A 19,873-nucleotide genomic window follows, 5' to 3' on the forward strand; every position below is an offset into this window, starting at 1 on the left:
TTGGCCCTTTTATGACTTGTGGACTTCAACTCCCAGAATTCCACAGCCAGTGTGCCTGGCTGAGAAATTCTGGGAGTTGAAGTCCACAAGTCATAAAAGGGCCAAGTTTGAAAACCCCTGTTCTAGTTCAACTCTCTGCTCAAGCAGGAGACCTTGTACCATTTCAGACGAGTGCGTGTCCCATCTCTTCTTGAAACCCTCCAGTGATGGGAGCGCCCACAATTTCTGGTGGCAAGCTGTTCCACTGGTTGATTGTCATCACTGTTAAGTTCCAGATTGCTTCTCTCCTTGATTAGTTTCCATCCATTGCTCCTTGTCCTGCCTTCAGATGTTTTGGAGAATAAACGGACTCCCCCCCTCTTCTTTGTGGCAGCCCCCCAAGTACTGGAAGACGGCGATCCTGTCACCCCTGGTCCTTCTTTTTCACTTTTCACAGCACACCGCTCAGCTGAGAAATGTCTCAAGGGTTATCCAAATATTTATCTCTTCCACCCAATTTTGCCTAAACCACGGGTCGGCAACCCGCGGCTCCGGAGCCGTCTCCTGCGCCTCCCAGCTGCCCGGTGCGCGCGCACCTCTTTGAACGGGTAGTGGTGCGCGCGCACCTCTCCAAATGGAGAGTGGCACCGCCCGTTTGGGGAGGTGCGCACGCACCTCCGGTCGTTCGGAGAGGTGCGCGCGCACCTCTCAGAATGGGCAGGGGCGCTGCTCTTTGAGGAAGCTGCCGCGGCCCGTCTGCAAAGCTGCTGAAAGCGGCAGCTTTGCAGACGGGCCGTCGCCGTCGGGCAACCGGGAACCGGTTCCATCTCACTTTAAAAAAAAATGGCAACCGCGTGCGTCCGCGCATGCGCAAAAAACCATTTTGCGCATGCGCAAAACATTTTTTGCGCATGCGCGTGCATGGACACACGCACGCAGCTCCCACTTTTTTTAATTTGTGATGGAACCGGTTCCCAGTGGCTCTTTTACTTTTTTAGGTTGCCGACCCCTGGCCTAAACTGAACATTCCCGCCTGACAATGCACGTTGTCACCCAATTCTGCACTCCTTACATAAGAGTAAGGCCCGGCCTTTTAAAGCAGAGCCCTCTTTATTTTTAGACAATTTGTCCCCGCTTCATTATACGGTGGCCACCGTGCTGACAGGCATATAATGTCTCTGGCATTTAAATAAGCGGGTTATTCATTTCACATTTGTTCGACAATAGTCGGCACACGCTAAACGTGACAAATGTTTGTGTTTTCTGTTTGATATGCACCGAAAAATAAAGGCAGAGATTAATCATAACACAGTGGTTGCTGTTTAACTTGATAATTAATGCTATTAATAATCATAATGATACTCATGTGGTTTCATTGGAAATTCTCCTAGCTATGGTCAAAAAGGGACACACACACCCCCGTTTATTTCCCTGGGAGAAAAACAGCACGGCAGAGAGGCAATACAATGCGAAGAAAAAATTGGTATTTGGGGTGGTTGTTGTTGTTTTTACTGATAATATTTCCTGGTTTTTTTTCCTCTTGCGTATGTGTGAATATCGATAAAACAGGCTTGGCTCCCACCTACAAAAGACAAAAACGATTTCGTTCACTCAACATAACATTCTATCTGGTTTCACTTTATTAGACCCGAGTTGTCAGTTTGACAACTTTTTCCGGTCCTAGGAGAGAGAAAAATAGATAAAGTAATAATAGCAGCAAAATTTTCTCTATTCGTCACTTTGAGAGGATGGCGTACAGAGGCTGCCATTTTTTCCCCCTGCAGTGCTCTGAAATTATTATTATTATTATTATGGGCTGGTGTTGTGCATTCTGCCGGTTAAGAAAAAAAAAGGCAAGTTAGAAATAAATGGGTTGTACTCAGTGACTTAGTAATTCATATTTTCTTTCCTCCAGCGTTACATTTGTTTTGTCCCATTTCGATGTTAGTTTGGAAGTGTTTTGAAAAAAAGAAATCTGTGCGAGGTTGATCTCAGTTGCCTTCAGCTTAGAATGTACACTTTTATCGCAATTTTAGGCATTGTTTTTTTTTTTGCATGTGATATCTGCCAACCCAATTAAACCTCCCCTTCAACAAAACCTCTTTCATTGTTTCTGGGCACCTTCCTGTAATTCTAACGACATGTTAAATTTATGGATTGAGATATATGAACCTCTAAATATTGTTTGGCTACCAAATCTTTGACTAAACATGCTGCCTTGGACTCAGCAAGATCTGGAGGATTTTAGTTTCCAAGCTCCTGATCTAGACTAGCCTTTCCCAACCCAGGTGAATCTGGAAGAATCTCATTCTTCTAGATAGATGGACATCTTCTGCAGTTTAGATCAGCTTTTCTCTCAATTTAGGACTGATGTGAATAGTCCTCAGAAGGACCATCTCGCAGTCTCTATCTGGAAGTGGGTTGATCAAATAACACCATCACAATTCTGGGTAGCCTATAGATCCAGGAAGTCTGGAGCAGGTGGTAGGATTTAGTTAACTTTGGTTGATTTCCTAAAGTGACATCAAAAATCCCAGCAGTGTAGGCTAAGCAAAGAAGTGTGTGTGTGTGTGTGTGTGTATGTATATGTATATGTATATGTATATATATATATATATATATATATATATATATATATATATATATATATATATATATATATATATATATATATATATATATGTATATGTATATGTATATGTATATGTATATGTATATGTATATGTATATATATATATATATATATATATATATATATATATATATATATATATATATATATATATATATATATATATATATATATATATGTATATGTATATATATATGTGTATATGCAGGGCTTTTTTCTCATAGAACGCTCAGAACGGAGTTCTGGCACCTTTTTTGGATGGAACCTTGTAGGGTAAGCAAGGCGGGTTGTATGATATGTGTGAGTTCTGACACCTTTTTCTTTTACAAAAAAAGCACTGTGTATATGTATGTATATATGTGTATATGTGTATATGTGTATATATATATATATATATATATATATATATGTGTGTGTGTGTGTGTGTGTGTGTGTGTGTGTGTGTGTGTGTGTGTGTGTATATGTAGGGACACGGTGGCTCAGTGGGTTGGGACACTGAGCTTGTCGATCAGAAGGTTGGCAGTTTGGCGGGTCGAATCCCGAGTGCCGCGTAACAGAGTGAGCACCTGTTACTCGTCCCAGCTTCTGCCAACCTAGCAGTTGGAAAGCACATAAAAATGCAAGTAGAAAAATAGGGACCACTACGGTGGGAAAGTAACAGTGTTCTGTGTGCCTTTGGCGTCTAGTCATGCCGGCCACATGACCACGGAGACGTCCTCGGACAAGCGCTGGCTCTTCGGCTTTGAAACGGAGATGAGCACCGTCCCCTAGAGTCGGAAACGAGTAGCACGCATGTGCGGGGGAACCTTTACCTTTACCTTTACCTTTATATATATGTATATATGTATATATATATGTATGCATATGTATACACACACACACACACATCTGCTTGGGATGAGAGAATGTCAAAATACATATCAAAATCTGGATATGTTCGTGAAGTCTGGAGGAACTGTTCTTGAGTTAAGAAAAAATAATAAAAAAAAATATCCAGAGAAACAGGGAATGAGGTGTGGGTTGGGTGTGGAGTTCTCTTGAACTTTCTCTCTAATGCACGAAGGATCCAGTCTTGGAGAAGAGAAGAAGCATTCTAATCTTGGCACAGCAAGTAGGTGAGACTTCAGTGAAGGTTGGCTAGGTAAGCTGAGTCACCCGGTTGCTAAGCAACTTCACAGTGTTTGTCTAGCTTGCAGCATTGTGTCAAAAGCTTAGCTCAGTTCTTCCAATGAAGAGAAGGAAGCGCGCGTGTGTGACAGGTGGCAGCAGAGATGCTGACCTACAGAAGTTCGGGAAGAAAAATGATTTTTAAAAAAAAAGAAAGAAAGAAAAGAAAAGGTTTTGTGACTTTCTCTAACAAGAAATCCTTCCTTGTCTGGATTCTAGTTGATGGGAAAGAAGGAGATGACACGTTAGACCAAGATGAAGTAGGACTAGGGCAAAGAGGTCGGATGGAGGAAAATGGCATCAAACGTGGCTGATTCTCTACCCAACTTCTCTGGGTTACTCTTACGGCTCATAAATCTGATTTTCTGCCCACCTGTGGCAATTTAAACCCGCCACTCTTCTCTCTGATGGCATCAGTTTTCTTCTGATTTATTTTATTTATTTTTATTTTAATTCCATTTATATCCCGCCCTTCTCCGAAGACTCAGGGCGGCTTACAAGCTTAGCAGTAGCCTTCATTCTATGTATATGCCTGCTTATTAGGGCTTTCACACACACCCCAAGCGGCATTATTACAAAGTCAGCTTAATTGCCCCCAACAATCTGGGTCCTCATTTTAACTACCTGGGAAGGATGGAAGGCTGAGTCAACCTTGAGCCTGGTGGGACTCGAACCTGCACTAATTGCAGGCAGCTGGTGTTACTTAAGGAGGCATTAGCCCACTGCTCCACTAAGGCTCACCCTTTCTAGCTCATCGGAGGCAGCTCTTAGCAGTTAGAACACAGTTCATCAGTGGAATGACTTTGCGGGCGCTCCAACGCTGGAGGTTTTTTGAGAAGAGATTGGACAACCGTTTGTCCGAAATGCTATAGAGTCTCCTGCTTGAGCAAGGGGATGGACTAGAAGACCTCCAAGGTCCCTTCCAACTCTATTATTCTCCTTGGGAGAGCAGAAGCAGTATCCACGTTGCAAGATTGCAACCTATGGGGGAAAACAGACCGCTCCTGATGTTTCCCAAGCAAGATCAGGTATTTTTCCTTCCCACTGCCTAGTGTAGTGTTTCTCAGCCTTGGCAACTTTAAGATCTGTGGATTTCAGCTTGCAGAATTCCCCAGCCAGCCCTGCTTATCTTAAAGTTCCCAAGCTTGAGAAACACTGGCCTAGTGGATCCCCTTTAACACAACGTCTTAGGCTCCAACAAGGCATCAATCAACAAGAAGGGAGTTTTAGAAGTTCATGATGTCCTATTGGTGCAAATCTTGCAGGACAAGTGAGCTCCTTAAAGCTCCCTTCTCTTAATGCAATTTGAATCTCACTTTCCATGGAATGAATCCATTCTGGGGAATTTACCTATTTATGAATTTAATCCATTCATGTGTCCATCTGCCTGGTAGACATAGGTGGCTAAGTATTAAAGACAAAATAAAAACTGGTTAAGAACAACCAATACTTTAAAAAAATCCCAGTGTGAATAGCATTAAGTAGCAGCTGAGAACATTCAAATCCACCATGAAATGGGCTCACCCATGGTCGTAGGGCCCTCGGCTTGATGACAAGGCCAGGATGTTAAGGCCAGGAGGATTGGGGCCAATCGGATGTCTATGGAGGTCATGATCCATCCAGGTCATGATCATCCCAAAGGTGCTTTTTCAAAAGGCAACTGGACTTTGTTTGTTTCCTTGAAGATGTTTCACTTCCCATCCAAGAAGCTTCTTCAGTTCTGACTTCAGCTGAGAACTGAAGAAGCTTCTAGGTTGAGAAGTGAAACTTCTTCAAGGGGAAAAAACGGCCAGTTGCCTTTTGAAAATGCACCTTTGGGATGGCTGTTCTGATGGTGGGTGGGTGGGTGGGTGGGTGGGTGAGAGAGAGAGAGAGAGAGAGAGAGAGAGAGAGAGAGAGAGAGAGAGAGAGAGGGAAACAGCAGGCACCACTAAACTGCATCTCTTATTTGAGTTCAGTAGGTGCAACCCATTTTAACCATCTGGGGCAAGGATGGGAAGACTTCTTCTCCTCGTCTTTCCTGTTCACTTGGCTGGTTTGTCTTCTTTGCAGGTGCCCTGCAAAATCCTGGCCATCCTCCTTCACTTCTTCTTCTTGAGCACCTTTGCTTGGATGCTGGTGGAAGGGTTCCACCTCTACAGTATGGTGATCAAAGTCTTTGGATCTGAAGAGAACAAGCTCTTATACTACTATGGCATTGGATGGGGTAAGTCGGGCCTCGTTTTACCCTTAAAAGGAAAAAAAAAGACATTAATGATGACTTCACGGGCGTAGAAGAAGGTTCTTGCAAGCCAACCATCAACTCTTTAGCAGCCATCCACCATCGACTGCTGAATGTCACAGCCCTGGATCGTTGTCTCCCACAAAAAGTTCTGTTACTCTTCTTCCTTTTCTCCTTCCTCTTCTTTTGAGCCTGCCTCTTCTGCAAGAAGGCGTGACGGAGGACATTTAGCTGAGAAATCCCCCCAAAAGTAGGATTTGGGAGACAGTTGCAGGATCAGATGATGGTAGAAACATGGCCAGGGAGGGTTGTTTTCATTGAGTTGTGTTGAGAAACTTCCATTCCAAGTTCCATTGATCTCTCAACATCCACTTGACGGCACAGGAGGAGAAGAAGAAGAAGAAGAAGAAGAAGAAGAAGAAGAAGAAGAAGAAGAAGAAGAAGAAGAAGAAGAAGAAGAAGAAGAAGAAGAAGAAGAAGAAGAAGAAGAAGAAGAAGAAGAAGAAGAAAAATTACCGTATTTTCCGGCGTATAAGACAACTGGGTGTATAAGACGACCCCCCAACTTTTGAGATGATTTTCAAGATTTTTTGTTTTATACGCCGGAAAATCAGCGAGCCCGGGAAGGCACGCCCTCCCCTCTCACTGTGGAGGAAGCAGGGCAGGCTGGCGTCTGGCGGGAGCCAGCAGGGCAGTCCTGTGCACGTGCACGCTCCCCGGCTGTTAAGGAGCACTCCTTAGCAGCCGGGGAGTGCACGCGTGTGCAGGACTGCCCTGCCGGCTCCCGCCCGACGCTCTTCCCTCTTGAGGCAGCATTGCTCCCCGGTTCCTAAGGAGTCCTCGGGGATGCTGCCTCAAGAGGGAAGAGCATCGGGTGGGAGCCGGCAGGGCAGTCCTGCACACACGCGCACTCCCCGGCTGCTAAGGAGTGCTCCTTAGCAGCCGGGGAGCGCGCACGTGCGCAGGACTGCCCTGCCGGCTCCCGCCAGACACCAGCCTGCCCTGCTTCCTCCACAGTGAGAGGGGAGGGCGTACTGATTTTCCGGCGTATAAGACGACTGGGCGTATAAGACGACCCCCCAACTTTTGAGATGATTTTCATGGGTTAAAAAGTCGTCTTATACGCCGGAAAATATGGTAAATCAGAATGAAAAAAAGTACCCTCCTTAAATCTTAACAGTCTGCAAAGGCAAAGAACCAGAGGAATGCTTTTCCCACCTTAGGGAGGAAGCGTTGGCGATATAATAAACTGGACCAATAAATAAATGAACAAATGAAAAGACCCTCCCTCTTTTCAGATTCTAATCAGAAAATTGCCCTATTGCCTCTGGGATTGAGAGCTCCGTTGCAAGGCAGCCAGATGATCCCACTTGGACAACAATCTCTTTCAGTTCTTCTGCTTCCTTCACAATCTTTCGCTCTACCCTTCTCCTGGCAATTAACCCATGCTTAGCATCTTAGAATACCAGAAGGGAAGTGCCAGTATTGAATTTTTTGCATCAAACCTTCTTAGCACCCTAATTGAAGCAATGACTTATCCATTATTTGATTTGCTTGCTTGCCTGCCTGCTTGCTTGTTTCCTGGTTGGATTGCAGTTGACAGGAACTAAATCCAGGCTTGTAAAACCACGAAAGAAAGGTAGAACTTCTCCATATCTTTGCTAGCTTCTAGGCCACCGTACCATGCGTTACTCTTTGGGGTCTCAATAATGGAGAATATTTGTAGTTCAGGGTTGAAATGAGGGCTCCTTGGCGCTCTCTGGGGTTGGTGGTTTCCTTGCAGACGTTTCATAAGCCAACCTAGGTAATATTATCAGTCCTTGGTGCTCTCTGAGCTTGGTTGTTTTCTTCCAGATGTTTCATTACCTAAGCCAGGTAGCATCATCATTGCTGCTGATATTACCTAGTTGGGTAATAAAACATCTGCAAGAAAATAACCAAGCTCAGAGAGCACCTCATCTCTGGGGTCTATTCCTAGGGATTCAGCTGTCCCTAATGGGAAGAATTCATATTCATCACAATTAATTCACTTCCAACAAATTAGAAATGAGTGTTTTTTAAATACCGACAAGTATCTGGCAGACTGTTTTTCTGTTTCAACAACTGTTTGTAGAACATCTCTGTGGGGGTCCTTCTTGATTGCCTTTACTCTTGAAGCACAAGTCCTTTTTATATTACAAGTTGTAGTTCTGCTTCTTATCCTCTGGATTCAAATCAGATTGCGCTAAAGACATTTGCCAAAACAGGAAAAAAAAATCCTATAATGATTGTAAGGCAGAGGAGCAGGTACCCCAAAAGCTATTCTGAACTAAGGGAGGAAAGAGGAATGACTGAATCCAGCCATCGCTCCAGATATTTTGGACAAGAAATGAACATTAAAGAGTCATGAGACTCAACACTCACAGCCATTGCTAAGGAACCTATTTGTCCCCCAATGCAATGTGAAAAGCGTATATTTATGGCTTTTTAACGATTCATTTCAAGTTTAATATACTTATGACTCAGCTGGGTCTCCAGCTGTGCAGAATTCCACAGATTTGGCATTTGAAATCACCCTTCTGACAAAGAAGAGCTTGTTATGGAAAATAGATAGATAGATAGATAGATAGATAGATAGATAGATAGATAGATAGATAGATAGATAGATAGATAGATAGATAGATGATAGATAGATGGATGGATGGATGGATGGATGGATGGATGGATGGATGGATGGATGGATGGATGGATAGATAGATAGATAGATAGATAGATAGATAGATAGATAGATAGATAGATAGATAGATAGATAGATAGATAGATGATAGATAGATATAGACAGATGATAGCTAGATGAGATAGGTAGTAGATAGATGATAGAGATAAATAGATGATAGATGAGATAGATAGATAGATAGATAGATAGATAGATGATAGATAGATAGATAGATAGATAGATAGATAGATAGATAGATAGATAGATAGATAGATAGAGACAGATGATAACTAGATGAGATAGATAGTAGATAGATAGATGATAGAGATAAATAGACAGATGATAGATGAGATAGATAGATAGATAGATGATAGATAGATAGATAGATAGATAGATAGATAGATAGATAGATAGATAGATAGATAGATAGATAGATAGATAGATAGATAGATAGATAGCAAAGGGAACTAAAGATTAAGGGGAGAGGGACTTTATCTGGACCTGGTTATTTTACCAAGAACTTTTAGAAGCAGATTACACTATGTATAATAATAGCACCAGAAGCATTTTCATTGCTTCCGTTAACCATCTGTTACTCTCCCTGCTTTACACCAGTATAAAATTGAGACATTAAAGGTGGATTCCACTTTAAGCTGAGCTACAACTTTGCGTGAGCGAAATAAGATCGTAATGCATCTGTTTCTAATCTCGCAACGGTTCGGCAAGAATTCTGAACATATCTTATTATAGCCAATCTATCGCTGTTAAATGTCCAGCCAAGCATTGAAATGAGGACACCCACTTACTGCGGGAGACATCCTAGAACAATTTAAATCTTATGATCTTAAATGGATTTAATTCTTTGCTGTCTCGAGTGATTGAGCCTTTCCAAGCAATCTGTGTATTTCAGATTAGCCAAATCCCAGTCGCATTTAACTATGGCAATCCACCAAATCCTGTCTGTATTTTACTCAATATACCTTCTAATTTTCCATTACAACACATACAACACCCATATGCCCACACACCCTCAGCAAAGAGAAACTTGAGCAGCCGATCCTGTTACGTGCACAGAATTATTTCCCCAGTTATTCAGTTGACTAGTCTGCATTTCACCTCCATAGCTTTCATTATCTTACCAAGAAACTGTCTGTTTAATTTTCTTCTCCGATGCAACTCTGAGCTGATAAATAATCGAGTTAAACTCCAGGAACATCTGAGATGCACTTTGGGGGGGGGAAATCAGCCAGGTTATAGCTGTTTAACACCTTGGCTGAACTCTCTTTTTGGGGCTAACAGGAATATTTATGAGCATTTATTCTTTTATCATATTTTTCCCCATGCTTAAGCTCTATTTCAATTCAGAAACTCTCATCAAAATGGATCTTTAGCATCTATCAAAGAAGAACAAGAAGAAATGCAAAGGGAATTCTCTCCAGGGAGATGAAATTGCTTGATGAAGCAGAGAGGGTGAAAAATGTGGGAGCTTTGTCCTACTCTAATTCAGAAGATGCATTGTGGCTGGGCTGATGGCAGCCATCTGTGGCAGTGAGGTCTACAGCACATGGGACAATGGGTGGATCTAATGTTTTCTATTCTTTTAAATGGTGGGGGATGGACTGCTTCCACTGATGTCTAGAGGAGGAGGAGGAGGAGGAGGAGGAGGAGGAGGAGGAGGAGGAGGAGGAAGAAGAAGAAGAAGAAGAAGAAGAAGAAGAAGAAGAAGAAGAAGAAGAAGAAGAAGAAGAACCCAATGCCATTGCTTTGCTTCCATCTTAGGAGGAGGAGGAGGAGGAGGAGGAGGAGGAAGAAGAAGAAGAAGAAGAAGAAGAAGAAGAAGAAGAAGAAGAAGAAGAAGAAAAAAAGAAGAACCCAATGCCATTGCTTTGCTTCCATCTTAGGAGGAGGAGGAGGAGGAGGAAGAAGGAGAAGGAGAAGAAGCCGTTTGCTTACTTCCTCTTAGATGGAAGACAGCTGGAATGCTTGACAGACCCCCCCCTTCAAGAAGGGTCTTGCTCCAGTCATTCTCAAAGCAAAGCATCCCCTCAAAGATCTCCCCCACCCCACTGCTGTCAAGTCTATTTTCAAATCCCTTTTTGGAACTTATAAATTCACAAAACAGTAGCCATTTCTTTGCTCACGTCTCCCACCACTGTCGTACATTGATCGTAGGCTCACTTTGTTTCCAGTAATGCCTGCTAGTTTCCTATTATGCATCCATATGTCTCTGTAATTGAATTTGCAACACTTTGCCAGAAATCTATCTTTCTTCAGCAACACCGATAATGAAGAGGGAGCCAACTGTGAAGCACACCCCTACGCAGCCCCTAAAATTTCCTTGCAAAATGTGATCAAAGACTGCAGCTATTAAAACATCAAGTCACAAAAAAAGAGGGTGATTTGAAGGGCAGTCACATTGCGTTTTCATGATGTAGCTGCTGGTTCACCCAAGGCCCATCTGGTGATAGGGCTGGTGAAATTCAGGAACAACATCATCCCAACTCTTTATCTTACAACCAGGTCCATATGTGAAGATCCAATTAAGCTGATTTATTGCTAATCGTGCCTTTGTAAATTAATCAACTAATGGTTAGCACCTGCTAGGAGTTAGATAAGGGTTCATGGAATTCAAGGGAGAGGTTGGACTTATTTTGCTTGTGGTTACGTAGCAATACTAGGCTGATCCCTCTTTTGACTCCATCCTCGAGTTTTGCCACTCCTTCTCCTTACACTTTTAATGCGAATGCAAATGCGAATGGGATGGAATAGAATAGAATAGAATAGAATAGAATAGAATAGAATAGAATAGAATAGAATAGAGTAGAGTAGAGTAGAGTAGAGTAGAGTAGAGTAGAGTAGAGTAGAATAGACTAGAATAGAAGCTGGAAGGGACCTTGGAGGTCTTCTAGTCCAGCCCCCTGCTCGAGCAGGAGAACCTGTACCATTTCAGACAAGTGACTGTCCAGCCTCTTCTTAAAAACCTCCAGTGATGGAGCGCCCACAATTTCTAAAGGCAAGCAGTTCCACTGGTTAATTGTCCTCGCTGTTGGGAAGTTTCTCCTTAATTCCAGGCTGCTTCTCTCCTTGATTAGAAACTTAACAGAATAACAGAGTTGGAAGAGACCTTGGAGGTCATCTAGTCCAACCCCCTGCTCAAGCAGGAGAACCTACACCATCTCAGACAGGTGAATGTCCAGTCTCTTCTTAAAAACCTCTAGTGATAAAGCACCCACGACTTCTGGAGCCAAAGTGGTTAATTGTCCCCCCTGTTAGGAAGTTTCTCCTTAGTTCTAAGTTGGTTCTCTCCTTGATATGTTTCCATCCGTTGCTTCTTTTCCTGCCTTCTGGTGCTTTGGAGAATAATTTGACTCCCTCTTCTTTGTGGAATCCCCTCAAATACTGGAATACCGCTATCGTGTCACCCCTATTTTTTCTCTTCTTTAGACTAGCCAAACCCAAGTCCATAATAGTCCATAATAGCTAAACACTTCTAAAGAAACATTAAGTACTCCTTCAGCCTTACCATAAATTTGTACTTGGGGTATACTATGGGTAGTCCTCAGTTTAGAGCCATTCATTCCCATGACGGTTCAAAGTTACAAGAGCCTTGGGAAAAGTATCCCAAAACCTATATTTTCACTTAGACCTTTGTACCAACACTGTAAGGGACGCGGTGGCTCAGTGAGTTAGGACTCTGAGCTTGTCGATCAGAAGGTCGGCAGTTTGGCGGGTCGAATCCCGAGTGCCGCGTAGCAGAGTGAGCGCCTGTTACTCGTCCCAGCTTCTGCCAACCTAGCAGTTCGAAAGCACGTAAAAATGCAAGTAGAAAAATAGGGACCACTACGGTGGGAAGGTAACAGCGTTCCGTGCGCCTTTGGCGTCTAGTCATGCCGGCCACATGACCACGGAGACGTCCTCAGACAAGCGCTGGCTCTTCGGCTTTGAAACGGAGATGGGCACCGGCCCCTAGAGTCAGAAACGACTAGCACCTTTACCTTTACCTTTTTACCAACACTGTGGACATGTGAGCACGAATCTGGTGCTTGGCAACCAGCTTGCATTATCAACTGGTTGCAACATCATGTGATTGTAATTTGTGGTCTTTTTTGCCAGTTACTGGCAAAAGGTGCCCATTGGGGAAGCTGGATTTGCTCAACGACTGCACAATTCACTTAACAACCTTTGATTCACTTAAATGGCTGTAAAAATGGTCATAAAAATCAGGTCCGGCTTAACTGATCCTTGCAATGATCTACAATGGAAACCCCAGTCTCAGTTGTGGTCATAAGTCAAGGACTACCTCAGGGGTCTTCAAACTTGGCTCTTTTATGACTTGTGGACTTCAACTCCTGGAATTCCTCAGCCAGGCACGCTGGCTGAGGAATTCCGGGAGTTGAAGTCCACAAGTCATAAAAGGGCCAAGTTTATGACTTGTGGACTTCAACTCCCAGAATTCCTCAGCCAGGCATGCTGTTATGGGCAACCATTTTTGTGTTCAGGAGCACATGTGCATGATGCAGAACTATATTGACAAGATGAAGCAGATATTGTCCAAAAAACAAAAAAAGAGAGAGAGAGAAGGTGAGTATGTTCATAGTAATAGAAGAACCACATTCATAATACTTAAACCACATCCAGTGGTTTCATGATAATCTTCCTGGACCATCCTTCTATTTTTATCCTCTTCTGATGAAGATGCTAAATGCTCTCCTCTTCATTCCTGCAGGCTGCCCATTCCTGATCTGTGTCATTTCCGCAACGACATCTGTGGAAAGCTATGGAGAAGTCAACAAGTAAGTTCTGGAAAGGAGAAACTATAAATTTGTTGCCGTTATGATAGCTCCTTTGAAGAATGTAGGGTTTGTGGATGGCGTCACATGTCCACATTTGCTCCAACTGTCTCAGCATTAAGCAGTCTCCACGAATCCATATCCTGGCCCGGTTTCCTTAATACAGCATCCTTCAGACGTACTGTATCTGAGAACGGTGGGACCTGAAGTCCAGAAGATAAAGGCCTACAGCGTGGCCTTTCTGCCACATCCAGACCACGTTAATGCTAGCAAAGGTTGCATTCCATTTGCAATGTTAGTTCCAAGGCGATAGCTTTCCGGAGACAGCTGTGGCTGAAGTGAAAACCATGGGTTCTCCCTCTCTTATGTTCCTTGAACAAAGGAACATAATGAAGGAATGAAACCAGGAGAACTTTTGGAATGAAGGAAGCAACCAGGAGAACTTTTTCTGCTGTCCATCCCACTCCAGCCTTTCTCCCTACTGCATACTTTTAAATCAGTGGTGGCTTGGAAGTCACACACTGATCATCCCTGTGCTACAATGTCATGAATAGAATAGAATAGAGCTGGAAGGGACCTTGGAGGACTTCTAGTCCAGCCCCCTGCTCAAGCAGGAGAACCTTTACCGTCTTAGGTGATTGTCTAGTCTCTTCTTAAAAATCTCCAGTGATGGAGGGCGACAATTTTTGGAGGGAAGTTGTTCCACTGGTTAATTGTCCTCACTGTCAAGAAGTTTCTCCTTAGTTCCAGGTTGCTTCTCTCTTTGGTTAGTGGAACAACCTGCCTCCAGAAGTGGTGAATGCTCCAACTCATCAAGGAGAGAAGCAACCTGGAACTAAGAAGGAATTTCCTAACAATGAGGACAATTAACCAGTGGAACAGCTTGCCACCAGAAGTTGTGAATGCTCCATCGCTCCAAGTTTTTAAGAAGAGACTGGCCAGCCATTTGTCTGAAATGGCATAGGGTTTCCTGCCTGAGCAGGGAGTTGGACTAGATGACCTCCAAGGTCCCTTCCAACTTATTATTATTATTATTAGAGGAATAGTTTCCAGCCATTGTTTCTTGTCCTGCCCTCTGGTGCTTTGGAGAATAACGTGACCCCCTCTTCTTTGTGGCAGCCCCTCAAATACTGGAACACTGCTATCATGTCTCCCCTATTTCTTCTTTTCTTTAGACTAGCCAAACCCAAGTCCCGCAGCCGTTCTTCGTCTGTTTTAGTCTCCAGGCCTTTGATCATCTTAGTTGCTCTTCTCTGACGTTTTTCCAAACTCTCAACATCCTTTTTGTGATATGGTGACTAAAATTGGCTGCTGTATTCCAGGTCTGATGTCTTTCCCTCTTCCTTTGCAGCTGTTGGCTTTCATTGGAGAGTGGCGCCATCTGGGCTTTTGTGGGTCCAGCTCTGTTCATCATTGTGGTAGGTTTGCCTTCCTTCTGTTGTCCCTCAGAAGCTCTAGGGGAACCGGCGGGATGACCATTGCAAGCCATGTTGGACCATGGGGAGCTCAGCTCTGGTAGCCCCTTTGCCCACCAGCAGATTTTTCTGAAAAGCCATCAGCTTCACCAGATGCATCTCCCTTCACCAGATGCCTCAGCTGACATCTGTGGAGGAAGCTGCAGTTCGCAAAAGCTGATGCCTTTAAATAAAACTTGTCAGTTTGGGGGGGAAAAGTGACTACCAGACGTCTCCTGTCTTTTTACTCCTATAGATTGGCGTTTCTCCACCTTGACCACTTGAAGGTGGGTGGGCTTCACCTCCCAGAATTCCCCAGCCAGCATGAAGATGAAGCCCACCCACCTCCAAGTGGCCACGGTTGAGAGACACGGTTCTAAACTAACCCAGCTCTCCTCTCCAATGTCCCGTAAAGGATCTGAGATGGTCAGAGGCCTTTTTTTGCATCCTGGGAATGAACAAAGGAGAATATGGAGATCCTTAATCATCCAGGTCATGGTTGTCCCAAAGGTGCTTCTTCAAAAGGCAAAACTAGACTTTGTTTTTCCTTGAAGACGTTTCGCTTCTCATCCAAGAAGCTTCTTGGGGTCCGACTTCAGTCAAAACCGAAGGGGAGAACAAAGGAGGAGGGCATGGCTGCAGCATTCCTAACTTTGCACGAGTCCTCTGGAAGACACAAGGAATCCATAATCACCAGAATTAAAAGAGGGGGGGGGTCCTAGTACACCCCTGTTTCCCAGGGGTGAAAAACAAGATAGTTCTGGCTAGGGGGCGTTCTCTCCTTCTACTTCTGCCTAGCCAACTGAACCACACTTCTACTTTCTCTTCTACAATTGCGGTTTTGAACAGCCTGCCCCCTCCCCACCCCTTTCATAATCAGAAGCAGTAGATCCACTGCTACTCAGCGCTGCAAGTCAATAGCCTTCCCCTCCCAGGTTTAAGACTCCATCAAAAGGGGAGAGTTAAAGCAAGTTGGTTAACTCCCAAAGCTCTCTCTCTCTCTCTCTCTCTCTCTCTCTCTCTCTCTCTCTCTGTGTGTGTGTGTGTGTGTGTGTGTGTGTGTGTGTGTGTGAGTGAGTGAGTGTGTGACATCTGTTGGCTGTAACGAATGTGGGAGTTGCAAGTTCACAGGATGGGCCTTCCTGATACATAATGTATGACAGTGACTTAATTATAGCCCTGCCTTAAATTGAATCAAATTGTGGCTTAATCACTCCAATGTCTCTTGGAAGTTGCAAGAGATGGCTTCCACCCCCCCCCACCCCCCCATAGATTAAGGAAGGAGACATTCCTCTCTTTAGGCTATCCTTAGCCCTGTCTGCTTAGATGTTGTTTTTTTTAATCGATTTGAGATGTTTCTCTGATGATAAGAACACCCAGCCATGGGTCGCCCCCTGACAAATGGAAGGGTAAGCATATCGACTGAGCATTCCCGCTCTTATCGGTCATCATCTACAAGAGGATCGCCCTGTGCACTGGAGGGTTGTGTGTTTGGCAAATCTGAAATGGGAATCGGAGATTCATTTTGCACGTCCCACTTTTAACCGGGTTGAATTTTTAAAAAAAAAAAGAAAAGAAAAGAAAATCAAAAGAGAAGAGGCATGGATGGCTTTTGTAAGACCTCTCAAACACGCTGTGACTAAGCTGAGTGTGTAGGGTGTCTGCAGAGGGGGAGAGGGCTATGCTGTCGCGTGCATTGTGTCACAGCTGTGTGAAATTATTTCCGTTGTGCACTGGGGTCCTGACATGTTGTGACACTGCTGTGCCTTGGGCATATGGCTGAGGGTAATAAACTGGTTGAAGGAGACCGACAAAGTAGTCCATTAATGAAAACTTCCTGCTGGTAGAGGTGTAAAAGGAATAATAAACCCTACACAACCGCATGAAAAGAACTCAAGTCTTCCCTGACTGTTAAATTTTGTTTATTGTCAACTCTTGCCAATCTGGTCCTTCCTTCCTTCCTTCCTTCCTTCCTTCCTTCCTTCCTTCCTCCCTCCCTCCCTCCCTCCCTCCCTCCCTCCTTCCCTTCACTGTGGGGGTCCTTGGTGCTCTCTGAACTTGGTTGTTTTCTTGCAGACATTTTATCACCAAACTAGTTAACATCATCAGTGCTAGAAGGGAGTGGCGTTTGCTCCCTGTTTATAGGTAAAGGTAAAGTTTCCCCCACACATGCGTGCTAGTCGTTTCCGACTCTAGGGGCCGGTGCTCATCTCTGTTTCAAAGCCGAAGAAGCCAGCGCTTGTCCGAGGACGCCTCCGTGGTCACGTGGCCGGCATGACTAGACGCCAAAGGCACACGGAACGCTGTTACCTTCCCACCATAGTGGTCCCTATTTTTCTACTTGCATTTTTACGTGCTTTCGAACTGCTAGGTTGGCAGAAGCTGGGACGAGTAACAGGCGCTCACTCTGCTATGCGGCACTCGGGATTCGACCCGCCAAACTGCCGACTATCTGATTGACAAGCTCAGCGTCCTAACCCACTGAGCCACCGCGTCCCTTCCCTGTTTATACCCCAACAGAATTCCTCCAATTAAGGAACTACCAACTCAATAAACAACAGCCTAATCAAGGAAACGCCCCCGCCCAGACCACTCCCACCAACACTGACGGGGCAAGCCACTAGTAGACAGAGAGCAACCCCCCCTTCTATCACTGATGATGTTACCTAGTTGGGTCATTAAATGTTTGCAAGAAAACCACCAAACTCAGAAAGTACCAAGGACCCAAGAGTCCTCCTCCTCCTCCTCCTCCTCCTCCTCCTCCTCCTCCACCACCACCACCACCACCACCACCACCCCCCCTTCTAGCACTGTTGATGTTACATAGTTGGGTCATGAAACGTCTGCGAGAAAACCACCAAATTCAGGGACCACCCAGGACCCCAGAGTTCTCCTCCTCCTCCTCCTCCTCCTCCATCCCCTTCTAGCAGTGATTATGTTGTCTAATAGGGTCATGAAATGTCTGCAAGCAGACAACTAAACTCACAGAGCACCAAGGACCCCACAATCCTCCTCCTCTTTTTCTCTGCAAACCCGACTCCCTTCTAGTCCAATGGTGTTATCTAGTAAGGTCATGAAACATCTGCAAGAAAACCACTAAGCTCAGAGAGCACCAAGGACCTCAGAGTTTCTCCTCCTCCTCCTCCTCCTCCTCCTCCTCCTCCTCCTCCTCCTCCTCCCAAACCCCTCCTCCTCCTCCTCTCCCACTCCACAAAGCCCATTCCCTTCTAGCACTGATGTTACCTAGTTGGGTCATGAAACATCTGCAGGAAAACAACCAAGCTCAGAGAACACCGAGGGCCTCCAAAATGCAGCACTATCCACACTGCTCCTCCAACCTATACACTATTAGGGGCTGGATAGTCCTGGAAACCACATAGAGGCCCTGAATTTTTTGAGACTTAGCTTTACATTTCTTCTTTTAATAGCATTTATTTTCAAGAGCTGTCCTTAGTGTTTTCCTTTGAAGACATCTGGCCTGGAACTACGTGGCAATTTAGCAAGAATGAACATGGGTTAGAAACCCACTAAGAAGAATCGTACTTAAATCACCAAAAGAACTTACTCTTCAGCCCTGCCTTTCCTTTATTTCTCAGCCACAGCCTTGACCGGTGCTTGGATTTTATCCTTGACGTGGCAGCTCAGTTCTTCCCAAAGTATAAGCTGCTTGGAGACCATCTCCAGGGGTGGGGGGTGGGGTGGGGGGGTAGGTGGGACAGCTCCTTCCAACTCAGTGGGTAACAACATCCGCAGATGCAGCGTCTGCAAAACGATTTTCTGTCAGAGCTTATAAAGGATCCCACAATCACAACAACTCACAAGTGCCTATTAATGATGATAGACAGGAGCTTAGTCAACTCTTCACTCCAATGGCGGGTGCTGGAAGAAAAAAAAATCTTATAAAAGAAAAGCCGTTGAAACTGAGAGGTTGCATTTCCAGGAGCCTCTTCAACTGACTTTTTAAAAGTTCGATGATTGGAAACCGTTTCTTCTCTCTCCTGATCCAGATAAAGGAAGCAGAAAGAATCCCTGGTTTCATGTTCCGGAGTTGTTTAGTTTTGTTTTTCAAGGAGAGATGTCTCACTGGACATTGGAAGGAAATTCAGGATTCCTCCATTACTGCGTTCATTATGCTAAGACATAATGTTGCTTACTTATAGCCCGAAATTCTGGCTTGGAAAAGCATGGTTTATGACTTAATGTGATGTGAACCCTCCTATTCTGGCCCATTTCATAAACCATGATTAATACAGATAATGCCCCAGCCTCTTAAACTGCCCAACCTTCCTGGCCTAAACAGTAGGACCAATGCTGAGCCTCAATTTTGCATACAGGAGAGATCCAAGAACTATCCTTAGCATCTCGAGAGAAAACAATAAGCTGATTGAGTGTCTAATTTGCAATGTGGTTTTCTTCATTTTTAGCTTGGCTTAGATCCTTCTGCTGGTTCGACCCATCATGACACTTATGGTAGGGCCATTGCCTGGATCCACAACATCTTTTACACTGTGTGGTCTCCTTCCTACAATCTTGTCTGCTCAGCATTTCAAAAAGAGGGGGGTCAATCTTGAACAAAGAAGAAGGGGCCAATCTTGAACAAAGAAGAGTGGGCCAATCTTGAACAAAGAAGAAGGGGCCAATCTTGAACAAAGAAGAGGGGGGCAATCTTGAACAAAGATGAGGGAGGCAATCTTGAACAAAAAGAGGGGGTCAATTTTGAACAAAGAAAAGGGGGTCAAACTTGAACAAAGAAGAGGGGGTCAATTTTGAACAAAGAAGAGAGGGTCAATCTTGAACAAAGAAGAGGAGGTCAACCTAACCTCCAAAGTGCCCGAAGGTAGGACAAGAAGCAACAGATGAAAACTAATCAAGGAGAGAAGCAACCTGGAATTAAGGAGAAACTTCCTAACAGTGAGGACAATTAACCAGTGGAAC

The 19,873-nt window shown here is 44.4% G+C and overlaps 1 protein-coding gene across 1 annotated transcript in view; it reads left to right on the forward strand.

Moving 5' to 3' along the window:
* ADGRD1 (adhesion G protein-coupled receptor D1) overlaps positions 1 to 15,215 on the forward strand; it is a gene marked incomplete at its 3' end in the record, with an annotated part of 96,717 nt that extends 81,502 nt beyond the window's left edge. Inside the window, exons 19-22 of the mRNA XM_081338815.1 lie at positions 5,831 to 5,984; positions 13,421 to 13,487; positions 14,836 to 14,902; positions 15,195 to 15,215. Coding sequence (XP_081194941.1) covers positions 5,831 to 5,984; positions 13,421 to 13,487; positions 14,836 to 14,902; positions 15,195 to 15,215 — 309 coding nt within the window. The remainder of the gene's footprint in view (positions 1 to 5,830; positions 5,985 to 13,420; positions 13,488 to 14,835; positions 14,903 to 15,194) is intronic.
* Positions 15,216 to 19,873: the final 4,658 nt, after the last annotated feature.

Source organism: Vipera berus (assembly GCF_964194415.1).
Source record: "Vipera berus genome assembly, chromosome: 14".
Lineage (NCBI taxonomy): Eukaryota > Metazoa > Chordata > Lepidosauria > Squamata > Viperidae > Vipera > Vipera berus.